General features: G+C 46.2%; 1 protein-coding gene across 5 annotated transcripts; it reads right to left on the reverse strand.

The window, feature by feature from the left end:
* Window positions 1-4,812: 4,812 nt before the first annotated feature.
* LOC144132909 (32 kDa beta-galactoside-binding lectin-like) lies at window positions 4,813-15,323 on the reverse strand. Of its 5 annotated transcripts, XM_077665647.1 has the most exons (6): window positions 14,420-14,432; window positions 13,047-13,172; window positions 12,111-12,287; window positions 11,686-11,768; window positions 11,432-11,624; window positions 4,816-6,892 (listed from the first exon to the last, which is right to left on the reverse strand). In XM_077665647.1, the coding sequence occupies exons 3-6, from the start codon at window positions 12,111-12,113 to the stop codon at window positions 6,776-6,778; spliced, it is 396 nt and encodes a 131-aa protein (XP_077521773.1). In that variant the 5' UTR covers window positions 12,114-12,287; window positions 13,047-13,172; window positions 14,420-14,432; the 3' UTR covers window positions 4,816-6,775. The 5 variants fall into 5 exon arrangements, with proteins under 5 accessions (XP_077521769.1, XP_077521770.1, XP_077521771.1 ...); XM_077665644.1 differs by lacking the exon at window positions 12,111-12,287 and having other exon boundaries at window positions 4,815-6,892; window positions 11,686-11,855; window positions 14,420-15,323; XM_077665646.1 differs by lacking the exon at window positions 12,111-12,287 and having other exon boundaries at window positions 4,818-6,892; window positions 14,420-14,732.
* Window positions 15,324-20,411: the final 5,088 nt, after the last annotated feature.

Here is a 20,411-nt window from a genome sequence, read left to right on the forward strand (position 1 = left end):
AATTAGTAATGGAACGTTTGCGTGATATGTGCATGCATTTACATTTCGAAATATTAAGCTGCATGAGCCAGTCGGAGCACCATTTCTGTATTTTATTTAGGTCGTCCTGTAATAATTCCTGGTCAGTGTTATCAGATATGCGGCGATAAATGACGCAATCATCCGCAAAAAGACGGACAGATGACGAGATTCCAGATGGCAGGTCGTTGATGAAGATTAGGAAGAGCAGCGGAGCAAGGACGGAACCCTGGGGTACACCGGAGATAACTACGGTAGTTGCAGATACGTGATTAGCGATGACGGTGAACTGCGAGCGATTAGTCAAGAAGCAGCGAATCCAGGAAAAGACTAGAGGGTCGAGTGACAGGCATGCGAGTTTACAGATGAGACGTTGGTGAGGAACGCGATCAAATGCTTTAGAGAAATCTAGGTAAATGGCGTCTGTTTGAAATAAAGAATCTAGACTTAGATGAAGATCAGTTGTGAATTCGAAGAGTTGTGTTTCACATGAGAAGCCTGCCCTGAAACCATGCTGTTTGGGAAAGAAAAAAGAGTTTTTATCGAGGTGATCTGCAATATTGGAGTACAGTATATGCTCAAAGAGTTTACACGAGATGCATGTTAATGAAATAGGACGATAATTCGAGGGGTCAGAGCGGTCACCGGTCTTAAAAACGGGCACAACTTTGCTTGTTTTCCAATCGTCCGGAATTTGGCCGGTCTTTAGGGATTGGTCGAAAATGAGCTGTAGGATTTGGCTAGACAATTCTTTGGTTCCTTTGAGGATTTTGGCAGGTATGTTGTCGGGTCCTGGGGAAGTAGACGGCTTGAGATTTTCGATGAGCTTAGAAATTCCCTCAGATGTGATGGTAACAGGTGGCATTGAATCAAAATTAAGTTGCGGTAAAGTAGTCCTGTTGTCCGGTGGTTCGTGGGTGAAGACTGAGGTGAAGTAGGAATTCATAGTATCAGAGCGTTCTGAAAGCGGAACGTGTGTGCCATCTTGTCTTCTCAAAGAAATGTTGTATGAGCTGTTTTTGTTGGGCGTTATCAGATTCCAGAATTTCTTTGGGTTAGAGCGCATTATGTCTAGGAGATCATGATTGTAGAATTTTCTTTTAGACGACCGTAATAACTGGGTGTATTCGCGAAGACTGGCGAAGTATTTGTTCCATTTGACAGATGATAGCGCCAAACGAATGGTTGTAATCGAAAGGGAATGATGTCGAAAAAAGAATGACGTTGATAAGTTGATAGGTAATTAATTAGAGCCAAAAATGTCCAAAATGTGGGCGGAGCTTGGGCAACATGTGGCGCCAAATTTGAAAAATCGGAAGTGTGAGCGGGGCCAACGCGTGGCGCCAAATTTGAAAACTCAAAATGGTCAACTGATGGAACGTGATTAAGCAAGACTATTAATATTGGTAATTGGGAAATTGGATGAAATTACATCAGTGCTTAATCGAGTAAATGTGAGGGGAAGGGACAAGTGAAGCAAAGAGGGGCCGAGAGAAACGAGGAGGCGTCAGTGCTTTCGCATTCCTCCAATGCGGGTTACCGCAGTGACCTCAATTTTTTTTTCTATTTGAAGGGGCGATTTTCTGATGACGAAGAGACCACAAGCACACGGAGCAGCTATAAGGCAGATCTGGCAGAGACCACGAACGGGTGCGGACAGCTCAAGCTGGAGATTCGCGCGCGGAAGATCGGCGATTTCGAAGATACGCTGCTGTAGGCGCTTCATGTTCATCGTCTTCCTTGCAACGTGCGCTGCGGAGGGCGCCGGAGATCTCGATAAAGCGAAACTCATGAACAGTATAAGGAGGGTTAACGCTCTGAAAACAGTGAACACCATTGCTTTTTTCTCCGAAACAGGTTCAAATATGCATGCTTCTCCTCTCCCTCTATCTGATACCCAGTGCTTCCCGGTGATATAATGGGTACAAGCTTTCCCCTGGTCTGGTGCTCGGCTTCTTTAGTGTGAAATGCCTGGGAAATGTGTCTCTGACCCCACCTTGAGTAATCAAAATACCTTGTGCCATGGCGCCCTTTGGCCATAGATGCCCTTGCGCCATAAAAATACATAATCATCATCATTGTCTGAATCATTCCCTCCGAGAATTACATGCAAGTCCTCCCCTGAGGACTGCCCCCGCGTATCGGACATTGACGTGCGGGTATCGATGCTTGACGCCGCGTCAAGAAATGTCAGAACTGATAACGCTTATCTTTTCAAGGGCCTAGCTGATAAAAAAATGAATAAACACAGCTGCTCTGCATCGTTATTCAAACTGAGGAGGGGATTTGCGTTAGCCTGTGCAATTGGTACTGAGACAAGTTCTGAGACAACGTAAGCGGCACAGTGCTTGATGTCCTTACTAATTGCGATAATACTAGGAAATGGTTCAGCCGATTATGATTATTGCTGTTGACTCTACAATGAGACATGGATGGCAAGCTGGGCTGTTTTAGTGTACGTGAAATCACTCCTTAAGTACGATTGTCAATTGCTTCATCGCAATAAACATGGCAATAAATATAGGTCACTGAATCTAACATACCGGGAACGAGTCCCGAGGAACACATGCACCAGTAAAAGGCAGAATTACAATCAAACATCAATTTGAGTACATTTTTTTTTACTTTCGAAACTATACTTATCTCACGATTCCTTGCTTATGTTCATTCATATGGCCGCACATCTAGCTGAATCGCAGGTGCACTTCGTTCCAAGAGCACTGTTATTTTCATACGTGGCCCAACTGCCATATTGTCGGAGTTGGGCCAAATAACAAACTTTGGAGCTGGGCTACAAGCCAAATTTTCGCCTTGGGCCAACTGCCGAATTTTTGGGGTGGGCCACCTAAACCTGCCAAATTTCTGGTGACCGCCCTGAGTGCCAAATATGTGAGTGGGCCAAGTGGAAAATTTTTGGAGGTAGCCCACCTGCTAAATTTTGGGTGTCATTCGGAATTTCAAGTTTAAAACTGCTCTCACCGAGTGCCAAATTTTGAGAATTTCAAATTTGGCGGGGCTCTCTGATCGGTTTCGGTGGGTTCACGTGACCCTGATGATGTCATCTCCCAAATGACCAAACAGGGAATTTCGTTACCTAGAGACCGGGTGGTTTTTGCAAGACGAGACTATAAATGCGTCGCATTGAAACATACACGTGGACTGGTAAAAATTCTGACAGTCCTAGCAATGAGTCAGTTCTGGGGTACCTATAGAAATGACGTTAGATATCTTTTCTGAGAATGGTGCTAATGATATGAAGAGTAAATTTAAATTTGCTCGCCATTTTTGCATCACACACTATTCCGGGTAAAACTACTAATTTGTGCCGTAATAATCCATGAATTGCCCATGAAATAATTCACTGATTGAGCGCAATAAAAAGGCTTAGAAGGCCGTCGACGAATAATTATATGTACGTCACAACTTATTCATATGCTTGCGTAAACACTTCGCGCTATAGTTGTTAAGAACCCAGCTTTTTTGCCCCTAAAAGGACCCCCCATACCCCCACCCCTCTCCAGCCAATGGCGTCGGCCGATTCTCGTGACCCTGCTAGCGCAACAAAACAGGGAGTGGTAGATGAAAGCGGTAGATGAGTCCCTTTCCTCCATGGTCGGGGATAGGCCCTTCTCTCCATTGTGGCGCCGCTCCCTGCATTTTCACACTAGCAGGGCCATGAGAATCGGCCGACGCCATTGGCTGGAATGGTGTCGTCTGACGTTGAAAAGCCACTGCGTTCTTGAGTTGTGTCCAACTATAGTCAGCCGTTTTATTCATATAGTATATCATCATTACCGCTGTTTTTCAGGAGCGATCCTTCCAAATTTTGGAGTCATCTTAAACCTGAAGCGTGCAAAACCGTTGAGCACGTCAACACGAGAAAAAATGGTGGGGTGTTAAATGGGGAAGTTTTGTTTAAACAAAGTGGGCGTGCTAAAGCATGTGTTTAACCTGACGGGCTGATGGTTTTGCTTTGCTGGGTCGTTGGCACGTCTGGCGACGATGTTAGGATAAGCTCTGATCGAGGCTAAGCTGATCTGATTTGTTCGCGCCGCATATGGAAGTTGATGATAAAGACGACGATCTGCAATTCACAGCGTGAGAGTGTTGCAGTAAATTTAACACGAGGCGTGATCGACTGCGGCGATTGCACAAGTTGCACACTGCACATGGTACGTTGCCGGTTAAAACATCGTATGGAGGAGAAGGAATTGTTTTTACCATGGGGTGCTGACTGCTTGTTATGTCACAAACCAGAGTCAATAGAACACGTTTTTATTGATTGCTGGGATGCGCTGCTCTTTCGGGACGTGCTCCGGCGTAGAATAAAGAAAGACTTACCTTTGATCCGACGTATGGGATACGGTTACTGGACGTTGAGCCGGATCTTTATAAATACGATGTAATTTTCCTTCTTGGCCTGCACAGCATTTGGCGAAGCAGGATGGCTGTGCGACACTGAGATGAATATGCGCGGTCTGTCCAAGATTACTTCAAAGAAAACATATTTAAGCTGCGTGAAGTGTACAAGAAGCTATGTTTTGGAGATGAAGTTATCGAGTTGATGGGAGAGTTGTGTTCCTTGAAACTGTTTTGATTTTCTCACGTGAGTGAAAGCATCTCCGCTCTTGATGTTTGAGAATGTAGCGCGGAACATGTTTATGATCTGTTGTAAACTGTCGAAACAGGCAATAAAGACAAAAAAAAATTGCGGTGATAGAGTAGTGCTCTCGTGAAGTGGCTGGCGTAGCTGACCTGTTCGTGCAGCCGCGGGTTCGAATCCAAGTCACGGCAGTGTTTTTTTTTTGTTCATTCATTTAAGGTCAAGACTTCAGCGATGGCCTGGCTTTTGCAGCTTTCGTCGCGAAGAAGAGCTTTCGCTCTAAAAAATTTTGCGCAGCAAGCCGCAGATAGCCACTGAATTTGATCTTGTCTTCCAGTCCGCCTTTTATGATTAAACTAAAACGAGTAGTAGCAGGCTGTAATTCATAATTAGTGAGGTTTTTTTTAGTACTCCTAAATATGAAATCGAAATCACCGGGTGGCCCTGAAGGAATTTTTAACGCCTTCCTGCTTCATTACGCTGAATCCCTTCCACGGTTTCTTGTAATCGTTCATCTTTGTAGTGGCCTTGTCCAGGCTGGAGGATTGATGGCGCAGAAGTAGAGCATCCGCCTAGCGTGCAATAGGACCGGAGTTCGAATCCCAGTACACGCAAATTTCAACCAGGCTTGAAAAATAAACTCCGCGTGTCGATGGAATTGCATAACCAGGCCTGGGGTGCGGCCTGATCTCGGTGACCAGAACCGACAACGCACTCCCTCACCAGAGCAGGATTTGGCCACCCTGGTGTAGTACTTGGCCACAACCTTCCATGAACAAACCCCCGGTCCTCAGTCCGAGGGTGCTTGGTGATCCGAACCCACGATCTCCAAATTTCGCGTCCAGAGCTCAACTAAGCTGCGGCGACGGCTGTCAATGTTCTGCTTTCGGGGGTATTTATGTGTAGTGTGACCTAACGTTGGAACTCTTCACCAGCGCTCCCCACGTCTGTCGTTCAGTTCGTAGAACACCGGACGCGAAATTCGGTGGTCGTAGGTTCGGATTCCACCGACGGCATCTGGTTGCTTCTAAAATAACTAGCCTATCAATCTCCCATTCATGCGCACCACAAATTCCATATAAAAAAATATCCCCTATGTTCCTATAGCTTTCGGTCACTTGGCTTCCGTCACGTATCTAATCTGCTCAATAGCTACGAGGGTCTCGATTCTGGCAGTCTTGATGTCATAGTCTGCTTAATATACATATAGACATAAATACACAATCGTAATAGAGAAATAGACAAATACAAGCTGTTTCGGTGTATTGGTTTGTTTCATAATGCACGAGACAAACAATGGGGTTCCTGTTGAATTTCAATCGACAACGGAGCAAATCATGCAGTACTAATAATTTATGTTGTTGAGATCGCACCACGCAGGCATGACATAATTCATTTGTGAGGAACACAGCACAGACAGTATGCTGCTGCACGTAGTGTCACATAGATCCAAAGGCTTGTGAGGAACACGGCTTAGTAAACGTTGGAAATGAAGTATCATATGTCTTTCAGTCGAAATGCATGTTCACGTTATTACTATAACAGGGCCCGAAACCACAGGGGTTACTGCGCCTAGGAAAGGCATCAAAACATTCAGCGATAAGCGTGGCTCTCCTTTCGGTTTTCATGGCCGTTTTCATTAATAAAATGTGTAAAAAAAATCCTGCTTCTTGCAAGCAGCTTTCAAGATCAAAATGAGACACGGGGAAAGTTTTTTTTTTTTTATGTAACCTTGATACATGAAGCAGTGCTTCTCGGTGGGTCATCCTCCTCATTTTCCACTGAAGCCTACTCCCGAATAGACCAGCGTCTGTACAAGTTGTAATGTTGCAGATCAGGCGGGTAAGTTTTGTGATCAACTGTCCTAGCTACAGGTCAGACCACGTTCTATTGCTGCGAACAGATCTTTCTACATGAGTTATTAAGGTCGTGGATGTGGCGCTCTCTGGTGGGGCATTTTTTTTTTTATTCTCAGCTTCCAGTACACGCAAACAAACCTTTCTTTTTCTCTTTCCTCAAAGCAGCATATATACCTCTCTGGTTTTCTGTGTGTCAGTCATAGGACAGGCCGAATGCAAAGCAGGCAAACAGTGTTCACATTATGGTACGAAGAGCTAGGAAACCTGGATTCCTTTCCAGCGCGGATCACAGTGCCTACTTCTGCAGGTCGAACCGTCGAATCGTGACGCTGCCTTCCACCACGAGCCGCTTTACCAATGAGCAGTTCATCCGGTGCTTGAAGAAAGTAAAATCTTTGTTGTCGAAAGCCACCTGCAAAGCACACGCCCGACCTTGTTGGTAAAACAGTTTCAGCAGTGAAGCTTGCAGAGCATCCAAAGCCTATAACCAACCATCTTAATAAAGCTGTTTTCCAGCAGCACATCCTGTGGGTAGTGGAACTGGTTACTACATAGAAAAGCCATGTGCTGTTGAGGAAGAGCATATTACAAGTTTTTTTTTTCACACGAACACCAGTCGATCTCGACGCTTAATGAGAAAGTTTATGCTTATGTCGGCGATAAGCGTTTCAACTTAGGTGGTGGCGGTGATCATAATTTCAGTGGGGACTTGATATGCACTGCCGTCTCGGACATAGGGGTAGTGCAGGTAGGAGAAGCTCGGAAGTGCGCACGACAGCGCGAGATAAAGGGGTGTGTGAAAAAGGTATAAAATTTGTAATCTTACACTACTTGAAAAGCTAGCTGTTCTCAAGGAGAATAACAGTATTAAAGGGTGGTCCCATTATAGATTCTGCCCAATGAAAACTTTAAAGAACAGTAAACCTCTGCCTTAAAGCTATGGCGCGATAGTGTTAAAGGGACAGTGCGGAGAATTATCGATTTTTTTAAATCAAAATCTGACAGTTCGGCATTTCATGGCTTTGTTGCCGCTTTTCCGGGAGCGAAAGATGCGTTTATTTCAAAGAAATTTGGATTCGAAGGTGAAAAAGTTTTCCCGCCGCTCCGATCCAAACTCGAAAACTCTTATGACGTCACGGCGCACTCTTATGACGTCATAGGACGGAGTGACGTGAAATGTGATGTAAACTCCGACTCCATGATTTCTGGCCGCTCGCGGTGTGGTCTAGCGCAGCAGCCGAAATGAAAGCTACCGCCGCCGCACGTTGAAGGCATCTATCGGGGGTCGCTACCGTCGCTTCGTTTACGTTTGCACAGGCGTCTTGCCAGCGTTGCGATGGATCCCGTTCCCGAACCCGACGATGTAGTTCTCGCAAAAACTCCGGCCTGCATTTCAGCGACCTCAGCCCCAGAGAGCGTGCGATGCTTTTGTGGGAGCACGGTTAGGTTAGGCGCCGGCGGGTCATTTCCCCCTTCCGCCGTGAGCAGTCGTTGCAAATTAAATATCATAACCCCAGAGCGGGGAGTCGCGAGGGGCCAGGACAAGGTCGGCACATCGCGCCTATCGGAGGCTGGCCGAGGCTTTGGGGCCAACGGACTGTGATTCCTTGAACGGTGCGGTTGCACGGTGCAGCAGGCGGCGTCGAGGTCTCCCACGGTTGTAAGGGCCGGGTTATTTATTTTTTGCTATAAAAAACGGATGAATGCTCAAGGGCTCTCGCGTTTAAAGTTGGCGGCTTGAAAGTAAAGCCGACGCACGACGTTTCAAAGGCTTCCGCGGGTTTCCGGTGGTACGGGGTCCACTGGATCGGGCTCTCTCGCCCACTTGCATGTACCTTCAGGTATGTGCTGTGAAGGGATTGATTTAGCCGAGAGCTAAAACAACTCCGCCCAACTGCCGAAGCTATTGAATGACGTCACAACGCGCACCTCGCCGCGGAGCCGAATCGGTCTGGCCGAGCCGGCGGCGGCTGGCGCACATGCTCCAAGTCTCCGCCAGTGCGGTCAGAGTGCGCCGAAGCCGCCGAACGCGTCGGCGGTCAAGCGCAGTTGGAGTATAGAGGGTCTCGCTTTGGCCGACATGACGTCGCCGTGCAGCGCGCGCGCGTTACGCCGGAGTATAAACGCGTCTTAACAGAGCCTACGCTTAACCGCTAACCAACGTATTCGGTGGCGGCATCTATGGGAGCCACTGAAACCCCCCGCCCACTCACTGAATAAAAAAAAAACCTGTGCCGAGGCTCGGAATCGAACCCGGGCCTTTCGCGTATGAGGCGGAGACGCTGCCACTCCGCCATGACGGCCCAAAAGTAAACGATGAATAAAGGCACATCTACTGAATGCACTCTTCTGATGCAGAAGCCTCCGCGCTTTCGCTACGTATATCCTGGCCTAACAAAGCTAGATCATCAGCAATTTTTCTTAACTGCCTTGTACCTTGTCTCCCGTTCCTAATAAACGATCTCCGTTAAGTAGTTTGAAGTCGACTGGCCCAGCCGGGAATGTTTCGCCGGGCGAGCGTGCGAAGACACAAGTACTGCCTTGTACGATCACCGACCATCGTGCCATCATAGCTTTTCATCGATCGTGACCAGCCTTAACAGGCTCCTTCAAAGGTTAACTAGCACTTGAAGCGGCATTTGGAGTTCCTCTGCTGTTCGGCGCTTGTAAATCGAGGCGCGTCAAAAACAAAACCACGCGACACGCAAAGCTCACAGACGCGAAGCGCCATAACAAATCGAAACTCTCCTGGCCGCCGCCAAGCATCGGTTTTCTTTGCTTCCAACATTCAGATTGTATTTTGTCTGTCTTCCTTGTGTGATAAAAGTGCACTATTGGTTTTAAAACAAATCTTACTTCAATATTGAACCGCGCAACCTTCCTTTGTCAGCCTCACAGATTCGTGACCCAAAGGAGTAACGAAAATTCCTCCAAGGTGGCGTCTCTTGTCCTATGATGTCACCACGCTTGTACTTGCGAGATTTAGACCTCGTCCTTCTAATCCCTCTAGCAGGACGAGGTCCCAATCTCAACAGAAGAACGCCTCAACGCCTCAACAGAAAAATCAGTCTAATTTGGACCACCGCACACGCCTCCGTTCCTGGCAAAGAGGTGGCCCACGAGTTAGCCCGAGCTCTCTACTTCCGGGTGGCTGTGGAGCCGCCCGACTGCCGGAATATGGACGAGCGTCTGCAAAATTACACGGAGATTGTTGAAAATTATAGGTTATGCAGGAGACTGGTGCCACCACCGGACAAAAATCTAAACAATAGGGAAGCAGTCGCATGGCGGCGCCTTCAAGCTGGGAACTTCGTAAACCCGGTCTGGGCTTATCATATTCAGACTATAGTGATAGAAAAAACGATAAGTGCAAGCACTGTGGGGAGAGAGGGACCCTCGACCACATAATCTGGGAATGCGCTAGCTCCTCAGAGGCTAAAGCAAACATAAATTGTAGAGAAGCCTGGGAAGCCCTGCTGCGGAGCGAGGTCTCTGCTCAACAGCAACAAGCCATCCGCCTGGCGACAGAAGCCGCGAAGAGTCAAGGCCTCTTTGCCTGCTTGTGATCGCGGAGGTTCCCGCCCCCGTCCTCTAGGCCTGCGTGCCGGGGTCGGGGAGTAGGGGGCCTCCTTATCTGGTGGAATATTAAAGTTGTTATCATCATCATCTTGCGAGATACCTGTATTTTAGTTCTTGCTTTTCTCTACCTTACAAGAGCTTTGTTTTCAGTAAGAGTGGCGTTTTGTGATCAGGAGCTGGTATTCTATCGATCAAGCCAACTTCAATTTCTCCTCAGTGTCCCTTTAACGGGTCCTTCACCTGCGCCTAGGGTCCTCCTTACGTACCACTTTGCAGACACGGACACTCTTCTTTCTTTCACCATCACATAACGCTCAACCTCCTCTTGCAATGCGATAGAATTACAGATCCTTCCCGTGAAAGTACTCCTCCTATGTCGCCTATGTTCTGCCTGCATGCCCATACATGGGGAATTGTTCATTATCGACTTTACACTCATAGATCGCTGGGAAGCCCTCGTATATAACACTCCTGGAGCAGCCGTGTATAGCGGTTACGCGATGCTCCACTGCCACGACAGGTGGCTGTTTCTAACACAGCCACCAGTGGGGCTTGTGAGACCTGCAGGTTGCACTTCCCGAACAATCTCTCGCGCCCCATCATTAATTTAACTACCACTGCCACGCTGAGGCAGCATTGCCAGAAAGTCGGGGCACAGCGCAGCCACAGCCACTAAGCCTAGCGCCCTAGAGCGTTTTAGTTTGAGCCACTCGGTAATTGTTTCTTACGTCACGGATGAGGTCAGGGCGCTATTTTTGATTGCCCAAAGTCATGCACCACGTGCTCGCTGCCAAGGGAAGTTGAAGCGCTTGCCCAAAAGTTCTGGTAGTGGTTGTGATGATGTCACAAGATCACATGACCTACGTGGTTTGTAATATAATCCTCCTGCTTTTCCTCTGACAAAGCTGGCGACGAGAATGCCCGTGTTCCTGCAGAACGGCAGCCTATTGCGGTAAAACTTATGCGCCCAATGCAGATATGTTTGAAAGACGTACTAAGTTTGGTGTCTTTACCTCTGGCTACGCGCTAACCCTCAGAAGGATGCACTGCTAGAGCGTAGCAGCTCGAGAAATGCCTTCTGAAATACTGAAATAAGCAAACTTGATTAGGTATGCCTTGGGTGTCCAAGGTAGCTGGTTCAACCGGCTCATTCGTAAAGTAAGGAACAATGGGGATTAGAAATGTTGTCACAAGCAAAAGTTGCTGGGCTGCTCTGTCAATCAACAGGACAATATGATACTATCAACTATTCTGCTTTGTCCTGAACGCGCATGTTAGATCGAGATAAACAGGCCCGAACCAATTAAAACACTGCAATCAACGTCGCAGTGCACGCTTTCCAGAGTTCAGTACCAGAGCAGCGCACGTATACCTGGTAACCTGCGTCATCGACGCGTATCCTGGTCTCGAAGTGTCTCCCCCGCTGCACAGGCATTCGGACTACGCGCTCCTCGTGCTCCCAATAGCCGCCGCGGTAAGAGTTGAAGACCACACACCCCTCATCGAAGAGCGGATTTATGTGGATGGCTATGTCACCCGTCTCAGCCACCAGGTTGATGCAGAACCTGCGCAGAAGCAGTGATGGGGCATAAACGTACTGCAGCGGTGGCCTGCAGGCCCACTCACCTATTGGTGCTTCCCCCGACTCGGCCCGCCAGGTCGATGGTCGTGCCCGAGCAGAGCGTCTCCAGGGTGACGTCCAGCGCTGACTGCACCAAGACAAGAGCCCCGGAGGTCTGGAACGTGCTTTCAGCAATCCTCATCGGTTCAGATATAACGGCAGGGTTAGGCGCAGTCTGAAATTACGCCTCATCTGTACAACCTGCCGATAGCAGAGGAGCCCCAATGATTACGACATACCTTGAGTGACACACCACACGACGCAGATTGAAAGCGGATGTGATACAGTACACAATAGGTCACGGGTGTCGCCTTTGTTTCAATGCGTCCATGTTTACCGGGTACCATCAGACAGTGGGACTCCTTTGAAGCTATCAATCGTGAGGCTATGCGCGTCATAACATATCTGCCTGCAGAGTAAGCATGCTTACCATTTTCTTTGAAATCAGGCAAGAAAGCAAGCAGCAGCCGTTGCGATAAGGGACTGCAGTCCTGGGCTGTGTATTTTCGGCTATAGAATACGACGTTCTACGTGGACAATAATGACCAGTCAAGCACTTTTCTGGTCATTGTTGTGGATTCCAGCGTGCCAGACCTGCACGGCCGACCTGCGCGTGGTGACGATTGGGACAGCGCGGCACACTATTAAGACGTCATCCCTCATGGCCTATGTTGCCGAAAGCAGCGACCAATAGCACAAGTCCAAATTAAACGGAAATTAAATACTGCAAGACAGGACGTTCTTGCATGAGATTGTGGAGGCTGCTCCGTATAGCTGCGCGCGATTTAAAAAAACATTTCGCCCTTGAATTTCCCTTTTGTTACTGTATCTATATTTTGATACTGATATACTTGTTTATTTTCTGTAGTTACAGATACTTCGAACTAACATCGCTCCTGTACCAAGCTGTACCCAAATCAGTCATGCGGTGGGAACACTGTAGCGTATGTGGATGCATACATTTAACTTTAGCCCTCAGCTTTAAAATCCGAAACCTTACCGGCATGTTAAGTCCTCAAGGCTAATCAATTTGGATTTTGTCAATACTAAAACTCCTCAGTTGTCAAGTTAAGTAAAAGAAAGGGTACTGCATTTAAAACGGGCCTGTAGTGAAGACCCTCAAATTATATCAAATAGGAAAAATAAATGGTAAAAATGAAATGTTCGCACGGCAAAGCTAGAGAAAAAAAAAGACGCCATGAAATAAATTATTGCACTAAAGGCCAAAAATTGGCTTCCTGGAAAGTAGCTTTTCAAAGAGAATTTCCGGAGGTGAGCTTTACGTGCCAAACGTACGTGGCATTAAGTTCAAACTTAATTAAGTTCAACTTAATGCCACGGGAAGAGAAAGACAAGTAGCACTTGCGCTCTGCGATGCCCCAGCTCCCATTCCGGAAGCTGCCGCGAATCAAGCTGGCAGTGACTGAAGGGTGGGTTCAAGTGGAATGCAACGTCAAAGCCCGGGCCTCCTCACTGAAAGTTGATGCTGAACCTGCGTCAAGAGAAGTCAGTTAAAATATATTCTCCAAAAAGTCAAATATCAATGCCCAGCAGATTTGCCTCCATAGCACACAGACACGCCCAGAGAGAAACATTAGAACGTCGCTCTAGCTTGAAGATGGAAAACAAGGTTCGCTGCATCCCAAGAGAGGCTTGTACGAAATCAAGCTTTCTTCTCCTCAGGGCTTTACCCCTACACTTTACCTAACACACTTTGCCAACATCAGAATTTCTATTAAGTCAGCCTTTTTTTGTTCCCAATGCAGCGGTGCTAAACGTAGCTAAAGCATTCTCAGAAGACAGTTAGTTGTCATGAGTGATGAGAGTTTCAGCAGATGCCGACAGAAGTCGCCTTCACCATGCTCACAAGGACAAAGTGCTGACATAAATGATAAAGACCTTTGTGACGAACTTTTGCACCTAAGCAGCCTGTTTCCTCCTGATTGTAGCACACCTCTTAACGTTCTTTAGTTTATATTAAGTTGTGTAGCTTATATCGAGGATAACTTCCCAAACACATGAGTCGCGCTTTGCATTATTCCTTACACTGCCCGTATCCGGGGCAACAGCGAAGAGAAGTTTCTCAAAATTAAAGCTGATAAAGAATTATCTATGGTCGACTTTGACAGATCATCTCTGGCAATTTCGTCCATCGAAAACAAAGTTGCATGTCCAAAGCTGTAGCTCAATTCTCAGTTCAAAAGGCCCGCAAGGTTCCGTAACGATATCTGAATTAGATTCATGGCGTCATGGGGACGACCTCTGGCCTGCGCCATTGATTTGCAGTTTCACTTCAGGCTTCACCCATCGAAATTCACAGCTCGCGTTAATGAATTGCCAAAAACAATTTTGTCTTATTACCAGGTATTCTCCTGAAAACGAACAAAAGGAATCAATCTAGAAAAGGTTACCATGAAGAAAAGATGAGTTTAATAGCCGGAAAGGAGGGGGAGGGGGGAGAGAGCCTTGGTAAGGGTCGCACATGGCGCCGAATGAGGTAAGGCCGGTCCTGCTCTCCCTCCTCCTTCCACGTTAATCACCCTCTGATTGCTCATCCCACAGTTTTCGCCGTACTCTCCTAGTTGTACAGTAACCACCTCCCTTCTCAGTGGTTCTCATGGCAACCACCCTCCGCTTACGCACTGACGCAAAACCCACGGAGGAACGGACCTCTAACAGCTGTCGCGGTTAAAAAAAAACTCAAATGGTATGAACGAATATTGGTGTTTCTTTACTTACTCGAGTTAGACTTCGTCGACGGCTTAAGGGCCGTTGTACGATCGTTTCGGAGCGCCTTCCGCCTCGTCCGCTTCGCGAGCGGGCCTGGCTGATCTGCCTCGTTCGGCGAACGGATGGAAAGTTGGTCAACTTCAACTTTCTGGCGGACGAGCGCACCCGGCCGGGGACCGGATTGCAGCTATTGGCTGCTTTTCCCGTGACGTCAGTGACGTCTCGAGCCCCTCCGCCCTCCGCCTCGGTTCTGCCCTGCCGGGGCAAGATGGCAGTCCGTCGACTGAACTGGGGAGCGCGGCCTGGGCAGTGGCAGCGATGTCGCGAAGCATATTATATTGGACACATCTTGATATTACCAGTGTTCAGAGCGACTGCAAACTTCGCCGCGTTCAGCAGTGGCGAGCGATAGTTCCATTAGTTGAATTCTGTAATCATCTACGCTGACGGAGTTGACAGAGCGCCGCTACAAACCGATGCAAGGCCTGTGCAGTGGCGGTGTCACGAAGTGTTTATTTCGAGCTGTTTGTGGTTGTTGTAAGCGTTTGTAATTCCTGCGAGGATCATCACGGACAGCGGCGAGTCACGGTGAATTTCTTGTGCGTACATGAGCTGCATAGCACAATGACAAGTGTCCGCGTAGTGAACGTGATTGCGATCGGAGCGAGTGCTTTTACGTCAAGGCAGCGAAATGTGTGCCTGCGAAAGCTCACGACGGACGCTGTGCTTTCCGAATGCTGAAATGATCGTGGCGTTGCGCAGCTAGTCGCATTCGTTGCGATGGTTGCAGTGATCGCTACCACACTACGTTATTTCTGCTACGTATCCATTACCATTTTGATCGCGATTCGTGCGGGCGCTGTGCTCGAGTACTGCCGTGTGTGCGACGTGACACGATCTTTGCTGCACGGCCGCCGGACTGTTTTCCGCGGCGACAAAAAGCAACGCTGCCATCCTTTTGCGTCTTGGCGCTCCATTCAATACATTTTGTGATTATGGGTGCTCGGGTTACGAGTGGCCGGCGGCACTGTGTGACTTGTGTGAAAACATTGGTGTGCAGTGCAGATGTATCTTCGGGGGCGTCATTTCTTTTTATTTCCTGCCGGCTGTGCAGATATTTGTCTGCAATAAATATTTGCGCGATGAATGGGTGACTGAACACTTCCTCTAGCCATTTCGGTTTAGGTTGTGACATGGTATTACGCGATTACGAACAAGAATCATTGCCGCATTTAAATCACGGCTAGTTCACAGTGTAGAATCTCTCATATGTGTTAACTCATGAGTCTACTTTTCAATGAGCATTCTACTCTGTTATGCAAAAAAAAAAATAACTGGCAGCAACTTATGGGGTAAAAATTGTCCACAGAACAAGTTGTGCATAACAAGTCTTGAAAAAATATATATATATATATGTTAAGAAAATATTTCCCCATTGCTTTTTTTACCTTTTTGCTTTGACAAATTCTTGGCAATGTGAAGTTGAAGTGGGATCTTGGTTTCCACTGTAATCGGAAAAATTTGGTGACCTTGAAGCGCCTCATGAACCGTGGCACTGTTTGTTGTTGATTTTACTCACGGTCCCTTTCGATCAGGAGATCAGCGGTACGAAAGTGGATGTGTGCACAATGCTATTGTTGCAGAGCAGCTCGTGAACTCTGCTTTGCTGGTGTTAAGTGGTTATTCACCAGCACTCCCTGGGACAGCCGCACCAGTTTGTTTAACAACACAGTTTCGAAGCCTTGAGAAGGTGATGTCAGAATGCACATGCACCTTGCTACCTTCATTTGCCTGTGACTGCGTGCTACGGACATGATTACTTGTCTGCTGAGTGACGGCGATGGCGAGCACAATCAGCTGTGTATCGACAGTGTAGAACGCTTCCAAGATTTCCTTAATCCTCCTTACATTTTACACTAACAAAAGTTTATTTGCTGACATATAGACGCATATTTGCTCCTTCCCTAGTGATCGGCTAGGTTGTCTGGCCCACTTATCCTTTCACATTTGTGTGGTCACGACAGTACCATTCCTGCACAGATTCAAAGCTACAATAACAAGGCTAATTTCATTTCCTTGAAATGTGCTAAGCATTGTTGCATGGTGGTTGGTTCTGCAATACCGATGTTGCCCTGTTTCTGAGAGTCCTGTAGTATCAATGGAACCACTGACCTGCCAAGGCAAAGACCACATTTAATTTGAACCCATTCCTTTACTTGAATGAAATAGCTGTTGCTGCTTGCATTAGCAGATTCCCTGCTTTGCACCGGTGCCTAGTTCTGTTCTTGCCCGCTGCGCATGTCTGAATCAGGAGTGTTGCATTTTTCTTTTCTTCTGCGGTGTACTCAGTATAAAGAGTGCTAACCTAGAATTGCGGGCTGCGGGTAGGCATACGTGAGGTTATAATATAAGCAAGCGATTCTGTTGTTTTAATTTTAAGCAGGTTATTTCATTTTGTGCAATGAGGAATCCAAGCCAGGATGTGATTCGCCGAGCCCTGACAGTGATTTTTACACTAGAAAGAGAAGCTCTTTGGCAACCAGAAAGTGTGTGAGCTGGTTAGAAGTCAGTGTGCCTGGCAGTCCACGGGTTAGCATAACAGTCTGTGCAGACAGTGGGGCAAGCATTGTGATGGCAATTCCAGTGTGCAAGATAGGTATATGATTCAGGCAGCGTTCGATTTATCTGCTCAAATCCAAAATTTTAAGTCTTTCCCCTCTGCACATTAATGGGACAAGAACATATGCAACAATGGGCCGTACGCATTTTCACTCTGTCCACTATGATCAGCAAGTTTCTATGTTAGCAAAGCGTAAGTGCACTGAAAAAAGTTTTTTCCCCAGAAACACTGCTAATAGTATGAGTCCATATTAACGAGGACTGCACTAATGAGGAATGGCTGTATATGTGAAAGTATGGTTAATTTTTTTAGTTCTGATGATGACACAAGCAATTAATCTGTGTTATTTTGAATATGAGACTAAAGAAGTACATTTATCTTGCAACTTATGAAGATGATTAGAAGGATGTGTTGTATGGCACAGCAGTTTGTTGGTTGAAGAATAGCGATTGGCTTTACCTGACACCACTTAAAACAGCAGACTGCAAAATGAGCCCTGTAGAGCTGGTAAAGGTATGTTAGGAACAAAGTCGACGGAAAACAGCACCACTACACATAGTAACAATTCTAGCTCTGTTGTCCTCCTCCCTTAGCGCAGTTTCAATATGCAAACTTACTGCCGGTTCACCCGACAGTACACCCGTACCAAGTTTTGTGAAATTTGTAGCAAACATCAACGGGACAGGAAGCACGGTGTACGCATATCTAGTGCATACTGTGCAGATAGCTTCCTGCCTCATCATAGCTTGGCCCCTCTATGTTTCTTACCCATCATTACCCAGCACCTATGGCCCTATTTATGCCATTGTCATGTGCTGCAAATCACCGAATACATTTTGTACTCTTGCCCTGCTAGATTGTTTTGGCCCATTAAGTTGTTTCATCCAAATTGGCAAGCTTTTAGAAAACAGTCCTGCAATACCCAACTTGCTCTTGTTCTTCACGATATGCACCTTGACTGCAATATCCCCTTCGATGCTTTTCTTCTTGGCTTTGAAAAAGCATGTGATTCCCTTATTTATGTATGGCTTTTTTTGTCGTGCTTTAACCTGTATCCAATAGCTCTAAACTAGATCCAAGCCAGCCGTCGGCAGATTTCCCTTGCCAATCCTTCAGCATCCTGCCTTTTCCTGCAGTCTTGGATGTCCCCCAAGGCATTGCCTTTGGGCCTCAACTTTTTATTATATACATTATGGCTTTCCCTTCAGTGTTTTGTTACATGCCTTCACTGATTGCTATATAAAGGGGTCTGCCATCTTGCAATAACTACCCATGTTTTAGTTCTCCAAAACAACATTTTGCATGCTCTAGAATGGCCTGTTTGCTAATGTTACTAAGAATGTGCTCACGTCTTTTTTTATTGTCAGCAAAACTACATTTTGCCTACTTATAAGGGCTTACCGAGAAAGGTATTTTCACTGGATACTGGTTGAAATACTCAGCCGTTCACATGGCTCGCAATGTAGCATGGTCTCACCTCATAATGCTTGTACACCCTCCCACAGCCAAGGATATTTACTCCGTAACATGTACTTAGCATCGCCGTCTTCCAAGTTACTTGCGTTCAGATCCCCTGTGTGGCACCATCTGGCACATGGCACAAACCGAACTTAACTAAAATCCTAGAATGAGTTCAGACCTGAGCCCTTGTTTTATTTGCTCAGACTATTGTTGAAGCTCCAGTTTCACAGCACCAAAGGTGTATCTTCAAATTTCTTCATGTCGGGCAGAAACTGCAGGGTTTTTTTTAACTCTTTACCATCACATAACCAACTAATCTGTTCTGACTCATCTTTCCTTCTGCACTAGCGGCACAAGTACTGTTGTGCCTCAGTTAGCTCATGCCACTGCATTTCAAGATTGATTTTTGTTTTTGCCTCTGAAGGCTGGAATGGCCTTCCACCTCACAAGGCTTACTAGCCTCTTGTCCTTTGAGCTGGTCACTGCAGAAATCCACCCAGCAAATGATGGTGTCCATCCACTGATCAAAGTGATTTCCCCAAGGCAGAGAATATTTGCAATAGGGGAGTAAATATACATTAATGTCCACCCAAGTGCAGTCATAAGGCCATAAAGAAAAGTGCAGTCATAAGGCCATAAAGAAGAGCTGCAAAACTTTCCTTTGTAGCCGTATGGCTGTGCTTGGATGCTAATGGTTGATTACTTCTACACAAAGCTGACCACTCAAGTATTGTCATTTAGTACTATTTAGGTATAATGTTAAAATAAATTGTTCTAATGAAGTGCTTAGTCGCTTGCTCAGCTCGGCAAGCCAATGCAATGTTCTCTCACGCGTAAGAACTTTCCTCACAATCTATTTCAAGTAATATTGGGGCACATTTACACAATACTTTTGTTGTACGGCATACAGTTGCATTTACGCTTACTTGCACACTGTTCAAAAGCTAGGTCTAGCCAACTGAACGTGTGCACTCAAAAGCTCAGCAAGCATTATTGTGCCTGTCTAGGTCAGATTTTTCTTGGTTTCTCTCTTATAGTCTCTTCAGCTAAGCAACACACCGCCTTCATAACATGGCTCAGTGAGAATGCTACGAATGCATGTTTATGCATGTGACTTTTATATATTCAGGATAGTGTTAACAGGGCTGTTGGTTCATCTTGAACACAAAAGCCGTCAACTTCAATTTGCAGCAAAGAGACAACAGTAAAGACAAAGGTCATCACTGCTTTTCTGTTTTTTTTTTCGGCTTTCTTCGGCCTAACTTCAAATTGGTCTTTTCCAAGTTTCTGATGCCTATCGATGCCTCAATTAATTTCATTCTTTCAAAACCAGACTTGCAGTGAAATAGATATATTTTGCTGAAAATGTTGACAGTCAGCAACTAATAGCACACTCTTTTTAAAATTCAACACATGTTGAGTTGTATAAACATCAGTTAACAGTGAGCAATGCTCACTTTTGCTAGCTAGATTGTGAACTGATCACCTTTACATTCAATCAGTCTACATTTTACTAATGAGTGAAAATAACTCTTAAACATTGCTTAAAAGTTGTATCGGAGAACATACGCATATATGCTTGTCACATACTTAAATGGCTCAATTTTTATTTCATTTTATTGTGCAACATCATAGACCTCATACTGGAAATCTAAGTTTACAAATTCTTCTTGAGATGTTGGTGTTTGTGCGAGATAAGCAGATTATAGGGTCATTGTATCCTGTTTCCCTGACTGTACAAAGTATTCTTTCCCAGCCTAAGCCAGGAGCCATTGCAATGTAAGCCCTCCAAATTGGTTCTTGCATTTCCTCTACCTGTAATCCACTTTACTGGCTCCCATATCTCATTATGTTTATAGTAATAGAAAGACGTGTAGACTTTTATGCAATACAAAGGCACCCATATTGTTTTCCACTCAC

Source organism: Amblyomma americanum, chromosome 5, assembly GCF_052857255.1.
Source record: "Amblyomma americanum isolate KBUSLIRL-KWMA chromosome 5, ASM5285725v1, whole genome shotgun sequence".
In the NCBI taxonomy this organism is placed as follows: domain Eukaryota; kingdom Metazoa; phylum Arthropoda; class Arachnida; order Ixodida; family Ixodidae; genus Amblyomma; species Amblyomma americanum.

Bases quoted from the DNA above. Each gene is read 5' to 3' on its own strand.
- LOC144132909 (XM_077665643.1), bottom strand. From the start codon at position 12,078: ATGACGCGCATAGCCTCACGATTGATAGCTTCAAAGGAGTCCCACTGT. The intron at 11,856-11,919 runs GTATGTCGTAAT...GCGTAATTTCAG, and splicing joins CGTGTGGTGTGTCACTCAAG to ACTGCGCCTAACCCTGCCGT. The intron at 11,625-11,685 runs GTGAGTGGGCCT...GCTTCTGCGCAG, and splicing joins GTCGGGGGAAGCACCAATAG to GTTCTGCATCAACCTGGTGG.